Source organism: Myotis nattereri (assembly GCF_964212035.1).
Source record: "Myotis nattereri genome assembly, chromosome: 7".
Classification (NCBI taxonomy): Eukaryota; Metazoa; Chordata; class Mammalia; order Chiroptera; family Vespertilionidae; genus Myotis; species Myotis nattereri.
The window spans coordinates 55853923-55866214 of NC_138082.1; the positions used below are offsets into that span (position 1 = coordinate 55853923).

The 12292-nt window shown below is 35.4% G+C and overlaps 1 protein-coding gene across 1 annotated transcript in view; it reads left to right on the forward strand.

The window, feature by feature from the left end:
- Positions 1-12292, forward strand: part of BAZ2B (bromodomain adjacent to zinc finger domain 2B) — a 330950-nt gene that overhangs the window by 301568 nt on the left and 17090 nt on the right. Inside the window, exons 32-37 of the mRNA XM_081095898.1 lie at positions 1280-1342; positions 2486-2630; positions 6844-7499; positions 8171-8444; positions 8620-8775; positions 9144-9304. Coding sequence (XP_080952024.1) covers positions 1280-1342; positions 2486-2630; positions 6844-7499; positions 8171-8444; positions 8620-8775; positions 9144-9304 — 1455 coding nt within the window. The remainder of the gene's footprint in view (positions 1-1279; positions 1343-2485; positions 2631-6843; positions 7500-8170; positions 8445-8619; positions 8776-9143; positions 9305-12292) is intronic.

Sequence of the window (12292 nt, forward strand, 5' to 3'; positions counted from 1 at the left end):
AACAAGTTCTTATTTTTTTTAAACCTAAGAAGTTTCTGCATCTTCTCATTCAAGCATAATTTTGAGAAAAAAATTTTTACACATTATGTGTCAGCAACTCTGCTTATTGATTTCAGATCTGTTCTTATTAATCCTCACAAAAATACCATGTTACAGATAATGTTATCACCAATTTACAGTGAAGGAAACAGTCTTAGAAGTCTCACATAATTTGTCTATATGAAATAATGCGGCTTAAATCCAAAGAAGCACATATACCTCTGTTCGTGCTTTTCCTCTAAAACATATAACTTGGTGGTAGTTTTCTTGTATTCATATTCTAGAATGAAAATTTCATTTAATCACATGTAAACTTTCCATTTATTAAATCAGTACTATATATAGTAGGGATTATTTTTTTCTTTTAAATGTTGATAATATAACTTAACCTTCTTTGCTCTAAAAATGACTCAGTTTATGGTATCAGTATTTTTGCAGCCTCCCAGATTTAAACCCTTAGCATCATACTTTGCTCCTTCCTTCATCTCCCTCACCCCTCTCTGCTTCATATCTATCCGTTGCCAGGACTTAACAGTTCTAACTATGTAATATCTCTTACATCTGTTTTCTTTATTTCTTTTTCCTTAGTAAGGCCCACATCCTCTTTAGTCATTGCAGCAGTCTACTAACTAGACTTGCCAATTCTAGTCCTTTCCCGCTCTAGGCCATCTTACAACTATTTCCATATTAATCTTTGAAAAGCATAGTTCTGGTGTTCAACATCCCTCAAAGGATCAGATCATTGTTCATTGCCAAGCATTTACAGCACTAGACAAATCACTCCTAAACTCATCTTTGCCATATCTCCCACCTTATCTTTGCATGTACCTTTCATGTCAAGATATGTCAAACTTTTTCTGGTATGCCCTGCCATCTTTTCTCTGATTGATTATTCCTAACCATTCCTCAGTAGCTAATTAAAACACAACTTCCACATAGCCTCTTTTGGTATAGATTCCCAGTAAAAGTTGTCTCACCCTCTCTTGAACTTTGATTCCTAATCTCTACCTCTCTAAGGTTCTTATAGCTTCCTAATGGTGGGTGTTTTTTCCTTTTAGTGTAATGTTTTATGTCTCTCACCAGATTATTAGTTTATGGAAAGCAATAACTGATTCCTATTCATTCCCATAGCACCTATCCTATTACTTTGCAATCGGAGGCTTTCATTAAATATTTGCTGATTGACTGAATAAGTAAATCTTAAGATCAGGTAAATGATACTGTATTTTGTTATGTATAGGATGAAGGTGACCAAGCAGCAAGTGTTGAAGAGCTAGAAAAACAGATTGAAAAACTGAGTAAAGTAAGTACTTTTAGATTATAGTTTTTATCTTTTTTGCAGTGTTTTTTAAAAAAATCTGCCTTGTATGAGATTAGTTTTCTGGCTGCTAACAAACTTTTTATAAGTAATTCAAATGAGGAGGTCTAGAAACATTCTCAGCTATACCTTAAAAGTTAAATGCCAAGGTTAAAAGCATGCTTCTTAAGATGCGGCACTAACCTTAATCAGGGTTTATATTCTTCATTTAAATACAGAATCTACAAATGCCTGGTTTTATTTCTTGGAATTAATTACTTTTAAAATTCAGTCAAATTTTATTATGATAGTTTCAGCATCTTATGTTTTATTTTATATTAATATATTTGAGTTGAATTTATATACTGTATATATTTTGTACTCTTATTAAAACTTGAATTTCAGTAGCATCAGTGAAGTTTTAGATCAACTTCTTGTAAAAAATGAGTTGTTGTTTTTTTAAATATATTTCAGTGATTTTTCACAGAGGGGAAAGGAGCGGGATAGAGAGTTAGAAACGATGAGAGAGAATACTGGGGATGTGCCCGCAATCAAGGTACATGCCCCTGACTGGAATGGAACCCGGGACCCTTCAGTCCGCAGGCCGACGCTCTATCCACTGAGCCAAACTGGTCAGGGCTAAAAAATGAGTTTTTGAAAATATTATGAGATACCTGTATATTATTGTTAACTTCATCACAAATTTATCTCAAAATTTTGTCATATGCTGCTTAGCTTTACAACATGAGTATAAAAATAGGCAAATACAGATATGGTTGGTTACATACATGAGTATTAGTTGTTATACACTGTAATCAACAGAATTCAGCCAGTTTGCTTTGGCTCAATAAAATACTTGATAACATTATCATCAAGTATAACACATACTACTATAAAGATATGTGATAAAATAAAACTTACCTTTTAATCCGTGGCATCAAAGATATTCCAATTACCCTCCAAATAATATTGATCTTTATAAGTGTTACTGAAATTGAAGTCAGACAAGTAATATTTAGTTCTTTTGCTATCTTTTTCCAATAGTGAAATTTATCTGCTCTAAGGCATAATAAGTGTAAAGTTACTTATATATAATTTTTGAAGCACTTAACACCCATAAGCTTAATTACATGCATCATTTTTTAACAGCAACAAAGTCAGTACAGAAGGAAGCTCTTTGACGCTTCTCACTCTTTACGCTCCATGATGTTTGGCCAGGATCGATACAGACGCCGGTACTGGATTCTTCCCCAGTGTGGGGGGATTTTTGTAGAGGGCATGGAGAGTGGTGAAGGTAGGAACGGTTAAATCTATTACAAAATAATAAAAGAAATCAAAATAACGTAAGAAATCAATACACCTTCGACATATTTTGTGCTTCCAGAATCCAATTTGTGTTGTGAATAAATGTTGTAAAACTTTTATTCATATTCCTTTTGAACTTGTAATGCCCCTTTTATTCACAAATATTCCTTCTCTGTTCATGATTTTTCTTATGCTGCTCTTTCTGACATCAAACATAAACTATTCTTTTTCTTATTTAGTGGACAAAGATGTTCACCTGTATTGTCCTTTATAGCTGCTGCCCATTTCTCTTCCTTCCCATTGGCAAATTTTCTTACTTGTGGTTTATTCTTTAACCTTTGCAGCAAGCATCCATCTGACAGTATCTCTGGAGGTAACTTACCCACATCTAATCATAATTCTCATTCATCTTGAGACCTTGTTCATGTTTGAAATTTGTGATTACCTCCTTTTCCATTAAACTTCTTCCTTTTTTAAATTGGCTTTAGAGAGAGAGGAAGGGAAAGGGAGGGAGAGAATCATCAATGTGAGAGAGAAAATCAATTGGTTGCCTCCAGTACACGCCCTCACCAATGAGGTATCATCTCACACTTGTCAGAATGGCAATCATCAGGAAGACAATGAAATACCAATGTTGGGAGGTTATGGAGAAAAGGGAACCCTTGTGCACTGTTGGTGAGAAAGTAAACTGGTGCAGCCACTTTGAAGAACAATACGGAGTTAACTCAAAAAATAAAAAATTGAACTGCCCTATGACCTAGAGATTCCACTTCTGGGCATTTATCCCAAGTAATCCAAAACACTAATTTGAAAAGATATTTGCACCTTCATGTTCATTGTAGCATTATTTATAATAGACAAGTGTTTATCTATGGGTGAATGGGTAAAGGAATTATTATACATATTGCACAATGGAGTACTATTCAGCCATAAGAAAGAATAAAACTTGCCACTTGCAACAATGTGTATGGACCTCGAGGGCATTATGTTAAATAGAATAAATTGGAGAAAGACAAATAGCAAATGATCTGCCTTATATGTGGAATCTTTTTTAGAAAGCAAACTAACCACCCCCCAAAACAAAAAAAAAGTCATAGATAAGAGACTAGATTGGTGGTTGCTTGGGAAGGGGCAGCGATGGGTAAATTGTTCTGGTGTGTGTGTGTGTGTGTGTGTGTGTGTGTGTTTAGTTTAAATAAAACAATCTTATGCAGAACCCCAATATCTAACAAAAATAGCATGGTTCTTGTGGATGTATTTATAGAGCTCCTAGCCTTTCCTGATATACCTCTATCCTATATACTTTCCAATCTCCCCTAGAGCAGCCATGGGCAAACTACGGCCCGCAGGCGGGTCAGCCGTTTGAAGTGAATAAAACTAAAAAAAAAAAAAAAGACCGTACCCTTTTATGTAATGATGTTTACTTTGAATTTATATTAGTTCACACAAACACTCCATCCATGCTTTTGTTCCAGCCCTCCGGTCCAGTTTAAGAACCCATTGTGGCCCTCGAGTCAAAAAGTTTGCCCACCCCTGCCCTAGAGGCACCTCTAAGAAATGTTAGGACTTCGCAAATCAGAGAGTAAGGTCAGAGCCATCATAGGTGTAAGCACAAAGTGCCTGAAGGGCTCAAAAATAGGGAAATGTCATGTAGCCTACTCAGTATTTTATCATAATGTTTGGCATACATGGTAATCTCTACCACTAGACTGTGAGCTCCTGAGGGCAGAGACTAATTTAGGCAGGAACTACATGAAAAGAATCAGGAGCAAAGTAGACATTGGAACAGAGTAAAGGGGGATGGAGAAATGAGTTGTGAGACCATTCCAGTAGCCGATGTAAAAGGACGGAGGCCCTGAACTCAGGCACAAACAAGGAGAATGGGAAGACAGATATCCTGAAGGTAGAATTGCTGTAAGAAATTATTGAACATGATGTAAGAAAAATAGCATCAGAGCAGGATTGATGAATTAATCCTCAGTGGAAAAATTGTAATGTTTTAAACTGACTCAGAGGAATCAAGAGGAACAGTTTGTTTGGAATGAAATTAAAGTTTTAGTCTATGGGGGAAGTAGAATAACACTTAGAGGTAAAGCAAAAGGTTTTAGTGTAGAAATCTAATTTAAAATGGCAAAACTGTGAGTCACTTGAGGGTGGAGAGCCTTGGTAAAGCTTAAGAGCCAATAAAGCAATGTCCAGGTGAGTGGCGTTACCTTAGCTGTAAAAAAAATCATTCGAAATGCTAACAACGGAACAAAATCAAACTAAGTTATACCCCAGACCAATGAAATATTCTTCAGTTTGGCTAAGAGCCACATCATTGTCAGTCACTTGGGCATGTAATGTCGAAGTTATCTAGGACATCAACTTTTCCTTCACAATGTCTGTAGTCAGTCTTTTTGCAACACTACTGAAATCAAGTGCTTTATCAATGTACCTAGATTATTGCAGCTGTCCTTGACTTCTTTCTATAAAGTTCCCTCTTTCTATTATGTCTCTATTCTAAAACCTTGAATGACTCCCTCTTGCCTGTAAGATGATGTAATAAATCTCTATGTAACCTAGTATACAAGGCCCACTTATAGTGTGAGTGTACATCAAACATTTAGAACTCTTTGCAGAAAAGAGAGAATCAAAATTGCTCCTCTTGTAGGTGTAGTTAGCAAGTGTCATCTGGAAAGCAGGAGAATCTGGACATTTGTGTCCATGCATTCATCTGTAATATGAACAACAGGAACCTCCTAACCACCTGTTGTAATCATGACAGATATCAAAGAAGGAGATGAATATTGAGAGGCCCAGCATACGGAGTATTCTTCATTTTTCCTCTTTAACTCCAGGATGCCAAGGAACTTTACTGAAGTGAAATGGTGTTGTTCAGTACCCTTACCTGAATTTATTCTTGCTTAGGAAATGCAGTCTCTTTCTCCTGCGAGTATGCAACACTGTTGCACTTCTAAATTGCAGAATGTAAATAGTGGTGCCCAATAATGCATTAGTGTAAAATGACAGTCTCATATGCATATAAGATTTTTGGAAGGCTATATACACGTGATTGGTGAACTGTGGCTACCTATAATGACTAGAAATAGGGACTGAGGAAGTAGAGCAGAATGGGTCTAATTTACACCTCCCATTACCAAATATTTTACCTTGAATGTATGTTACTTTTCAAACTGAATAAAGTGGTGGATTTGTATTTTTAAGAGAGTTTGCATAAATTACTTTTAAAACATTGATCAAAAATATGAAACAGAAGTTGACAACAGAGAAATATCAATAAAAACTATAAAAAGATAGTCAGCCTTACTAATGATCAGAAAAAAATACAGTTTAGATTTTCACCTCTCAGGTATTGACAAAAACAGAAAATATGTCAACACCTGAGAGGTGAAAATCTAAACTGTATTTTTTTACAACATTCCTGAACATTACATTATGTGTAGTGTTCATTTTCATTGCCTTCATTCACATGTAGGCAAACATGCTCTTATGTATGTATTTCTGGTGTGAATGGGTGTTGATCTCGACACTGAGCAGGTGGACAGTATATTGCAAAAACTCTGAAAAGTACAGATCTTAAGAATCAGTAAGGTTTTTTCTATAAATTTATCCTAAGTAAGTAAACCAGGAATAAATTAAAAGTCCAAAGATACAGATACAAGATCATTTATCATTCAAAGCATTACTTATATTAATGAATACCTGGGACCAACTAAGAGGCATCAGTAGATGATTTATTATTTAAATTATGATATATTCTGTAGCCATTAACATTTATAGTATAGTTATATATTTATTGATACATCAGGATCTTTACAGAGTAAAACATGCATATTAAAATGTCATGCATATAATAGGAGTGCCTTTTTAAAATGTATAGGTTTAAGTATGTATGTGTGTGCATAGAGAAATGCTGGAAGGATATATACAAGAAATTAATAGTATTTTTTGCTATGTATTAGAGCTTTTAATATTTTTTATATTTTAATTTTTTTGTTATAATTAATTATACAATTACATTAATATTCCAATATTCAAAAAATCTAGTCTATAAAAAGGGAAAATTTAAAAAGTATTAAGTACCTAGAAAAGTTTGTTAAATATTTATATATATAACTTGATAAACTTTACTAAAATATAATTATCGTATTGTTTGATCTGGAATAACTGATATTCATAATACTTTTCAATTTTTATAGGACTAGAAGAAATTGCAAAGGAAAGAGAAAAACTGAAAAAGGCAGAGAGTATTCAGATCAAAGAAGAAATATTTGAGACTTCTGAGGACACATTAAATTGTTCAAATCCAGATCATTGTGAGCAAAAGGAAGACCCTAAAGAGAAAGACAACACAAACCTATTTCTTCAGAAACCTGGCTCTTTTTCAAAATTAAGCAAACTTTTAGAAGTAGCCAAGATGCCTCCTGAGTCAGATGTAACAACCCCCAAACCAAATAATAGTGCCAGTGGGTGCACAGTGTCTTACCAAAACAGCGGGAAGCACCCAGTAGGCAGCGTTCAGTCAACAGCTACACAAAGCAGCTTGGAAAAGGCAGACTCTAGTAATCTGTTCAGTGCTGGTTCCGGCGGCCCAGGGAAGTTCTACAGCCCTCTCCCCAACGACCAGCTGTTAAAAACACTGACTGAGAAGAACAGACAGTGGTTTAGCCTTTTGCCCAGAACCCCTTGTGATGACACTTCGCTTACCCACGCCGATCTGCCAGCTGCTTCTGCAGGGACTCCTCAGTCTCAGCCACCGTCTAAGTCACCTTCACCTGCCCCAGCTCCTCTTCTGGGATCATCTTCTGCCCAGAATCCTGTTGGCCTAAATCCATTTGCTTTATCACCTCTTCAGGTTGGTACTGCTAAGTGTAACTCATTTTCATGTTGCTTTATTTGATCTTTGACCACATGAAGATTTTCCCTCAAGGGAAATCAGTTGAATATATCCCTGCTACAATTTAAAAACTAAGAGAGTCAGAATTGGTATCACCAAGCTTCGTCAGAACTACTGATTTCTAGTCTAAGTCTAAGACAAAAGCTTCTTAATTACTTTATAATTATTACTATTACAGTCTATCATAAAGGAAAATACTTTGCAGAGCAAATAAGAACATGGATTTTTTTAAAAATATATTTTATTGATTTTTTTACAGAGAGGAAGGGAGAGAGATAGAGAGTTAGAAACATCAATGAGAGAGAAACATTGATCAGCTGTCTCCTGCACATCTCCTACTGGGGATGTGCCCGCAACCCAGGTACGTGCCCTTGACCAGAATCGAACCTGGAACCTTTGAATCCACAAGCCGACGCTCTATCCACTGAGCCAAACCGGTTTCGGCAAGAACATGGATTTTAACATTGTTATTATATTTAGTTTTCCTGTAATTGTGATAAGTGAAAGAATATTTTTCAAAATTTTAAAAAAATTTCAGATTCCAAACATTTTTTCAAACTTCTGAGATCGTTCTACTTTTAAATTATTTTGTTGTGTGTTTTTTCTTTTGTTGTTTTGTTTTTTTGCAGACAAAAAGTGGAGTATCTATGATGGGACTCCAATTTTGTGGGTGGCCCACGGGCATGCTTACTTCCAATATTCCATTTACATCACCTTTACCTAGTCTGGGACCAGGGTTGGCATTATCTGAAGGAAATGGTAATTCATTCTTGACTCCCAACATTGCTTCAAGTAAAAGTGAATCTCCAGTACCACAGAATGAAAAAGCCTCTTCAACTCAACCTGCAGCTGTTGAAGTAGCAAAACCAGTAGATTTTCCTAGTCCAAAACCTATTCCAGAAGGTAGGTACATTGAGATACTAGGTACGTTGACTTTATCTCATTATAGATTTCTTATGTTATAGCTGAATCTTTCTTTGATGATTTTATATATAGTTATAAATCTTTATATTTGCATTGTGCCATTAATTCACATTCAAAATATTTGTAAAAGATCTGCATATTTATTTTGACTCAGAAATGCAGTTTGGTTGGTGGAGAATTATTGACCCAGAAGACCTAAAAGCTTTACTCAAAGTGCTCCATCTCAGAGGAATAAGGGAAAAGGCATTACAAAAACAAATTCAGAAGCACCTGGATTATATTACTCAAGCCTGCATCAAGAATAAGGATGGTACGTGCCTAAAAGAGATTTCCGCGATGTCTTGCTTAGTTTTGAGAATTGATTCTTTTTTAAGCCATATTTTGTATGTTTTGATTTTTAATTCATTACTCAATGGCATTTTTTCTATCTTGCTCAACAAACATTAATTACATTTATTAAGTTGGTATTACTATCTTAACATTTTTTACAACTTGCAGACATTGTTTTGTTTCTTAAAAAAGAATATTCCTACCTTTAAGAGTAAAATGCATGCATATGCGGAGGTAGCATTCATGTATTAAGTTGCATGTACATGTTGTCCCTGGAATTTATCATATTCTGGAAGAAAGCATTGAAGCATAAAGTGGATTTTAAAATAAATTTCTTTTCAAATGTAGTTGCTATTATTGAGTTAAATGAAAATGAAGAAAACCAGGTAACTCGAGATATTGTGGAGAACTGGTCAGTAGAAGAGCAAGCAATGGAAATGGATTTGAGTATTCTTCAGCAGGTAGAAGATCTAGAAAGGAGAGTTGCATCAGCAAGTTTGCAAGTGAAGGTAAAATTGACTTGGAATAAAATCTCTTTAGGATAACGGAAGGTAACTAATATTTACATATGCTTGATATGTGCCAATTACTGTGCTAAATGTTTTCACTTTATCTCATTTAATTCTCAAAACAATCCTGAATAAATTTCCCCCACCCTACAGGTAAGAAACAAGGTGTAGTGTGTGGCTAAATGTGGATTCAGACTAAGTCTGTCTAACTCCAAAGCCCATGTTCTTTTTCTTAAAAAAAAAAAAAAATTATTGATTTCACAGAGGAAGGAAGAGGGAGAGAGTAGAAACATCAGTGATGAGAGAGATCATTGATCAGCTGCCTCCTGCACACCCCCTACTGGGGATCGAGCCCAAAACCCAGGCATGTACCCTTGACTGGAATCAAACCCGGGACCCTTCAGTTCACAGGCTGACGCTCTATCCACTGAGCCAAACCAGCTAGGGCAAGCTCAGATTCTTTTTACTAAATCTTGCTGCCTCCTTTATGGTATTAAAAAAATACCATTTCCAGTATGCAGTTGTTTACCACAAACAGAATACCACAGTTTTCCCCATGAATAGTGTAATACTCGATCAAACTCCTATTATAGTGTTGCATATAGAACCAGGAACCCCCTTGTATACAAGCCATGTTATATGTCACACTTTCATTCTATGTAACTTAAAACTGGAATATATGGTATAGCTACATCCAAATGTGGGTTATATTACGATATACACACACCCTACATATATATGTCAACTTTTAAATAATTTATTTAGCTAATGAGCATTACCAGGTCACAAAGCAATGCTCAGACTGGCTTTGAATGGACTTTATCTTTGTGCAAGAATTTTTAGCTCTGGAAAGAGACGTGTAGAGGTTTTTCTTCTCAATTGATAATGTGGGGATGTCTCTAACAATAAACAGATTGATGATGAATAAGGGTGAAACAGACACCTGGAAAGGTTTAGAAAATGTAGTCACCATGTAATTTGATTTAGTGTATTTTCAAATTATATTCCATAATACTTATTCTATTCAGTGATTAAAATTTTGCTTCCTAATTAATGCTGGCAGTTGGAAACTTTTGAGCATCTCCAAAAAAATGTCATTTTCCAGAGCAATAAAATATCCCTTTTTTGAAACAAACATAATTACTAACTTTGGGAAGCAAAAATCTATCCTTTGCTGAAACTATTTTGCTAGCAAACTATATGTATCCTCTTCCTGGTACTATAATCCAGTATAAAAATGCCTCATTTATCTGGCATTTTCCACAAATGAACTCTTCCACACAAGTTAATTTTCTGGAGAAATAAAAATTATTCCACTTAGTGCCATAATTTTTAACATGTTTGTTGGATGGCTTATGTTATGCATTACACTGACTTCTTAAATTGAGAATAATGAGTTTGATTTAAATTATCATGCTGACACAGGACCATCAGTATAAAGAGCAATTAATAGATAATGATTCCCTCAGGAAATGCAAAGAGGTTTTGCCCCGAAATTAAATGATCCTAGTGTGCTTTGCTTTTTCAACTACTTCATCTGTTTTCTATAGTCGGTCTTTGTCCTCTCTCGAGGTTAGTTGTTGCTTTGTGCTAGTTTTAATTTTACTGGTTCTCTCAACCTATTTTCCTGCAACATCCCCCCACCTAGTTGTCCAATTCAAATTGGCTATTGGTTGGGGAAGTATATCATTAAGCTCTTTGGGCCTGAAACAGTTTTCTGGAAACATCCTCAGTTTTTGATGCATTGACCTTATCACGTTACTGGCTGCTTAAATGTTTTGGAACTGTGTTTTCAGTAACTAAGATAAGTGGAATTTGGTTTTTTGTTTTGTTTTTAAATATATTTTATTGATTTTTTACAGAGAGGAAGGGAGAAGGATAGAGAGTTAGAAACATCAATGAGCGAGAAACATCGATCAGCTGCCTCCTGCACACCCCCTACTGGGGATGTGCCTGCAGCCAAGGTACATGCCCTTGATGGTATCGAACCTGGGACCCTTCAGTCCGCAGGCCGATGCTCTATCCACTGAGCCAAACCAGTTAGGGCTGCAATTTGTTTTTAAGTGGGGTGTTTTAACATCCTGTTAATAAGGCATTACTGAATTATTCTAAGAAATTAATTATATTAGTCTTGAGTCTGAAAACGCAAATGATGAAAATAACCACAAAACATTATTTTAACACCTATAAAGATTTAATCACTTTTTCTTTTTTAAAAGAAAAATAGAGTTATATGTTTAGCCTGGGAACTAGCTATTGTGAAGACACCTTAAGCAGGTGGAACATTCATTTTTATGTTTAGTAAAGAAAATAGAAATTATTTTTTTAATAATATGGACATTTTTATATTATAGGAAAATCTGCAAGTCTCTAATCCTAATTCTTTTGCTGAGTACATAAAAAGCCTAATTACTCTCCCAGCTGCTCCAAAGACAAATCCTGTGTCTCTTTTTAAGTTTCTCTTTTACAAGCTAATTAATTCTTTCAACCATGAGTCCTGTGAAATAGTTTCCAGGCCCATGGTTCTCTTCTGAATAAATGCCAGTGTCAATACCCTTTTTAAAATATCATGCCCATAATTGTACATAGAGATGTCTGAATGTGTTCACGAGATTTTGCTTAATCCAGCGCTATACTTCTCTTAAGGCTACTTGAATTCTTTACCTTTTTAGCATCCACATCATACATACTATTGCTTCACTGAGTATATGCTTAAAAAAAAAAAAATCCCTGAGCCTCTTTCAGAGTGCTTTTAAGTGAGTTCTATCACATGCAGTATTTCTGTAATTAATTGCTTAAACTGCAGAGCTTAAAATTTATAGTTATCACTAGAATCCCAGTGCACAGATTCATGCACATTGAAAAGAAATTAATTAGAAGGTGGCCGGTGGGGTGGGACTGGGCAAGACAGGCCAGACACGCCCTGGAGCCAGCCTCCTGTGGTTCCTCCCCATCCAGCTGCACCTGGGGCAGCCCCAGGGCTCAAAG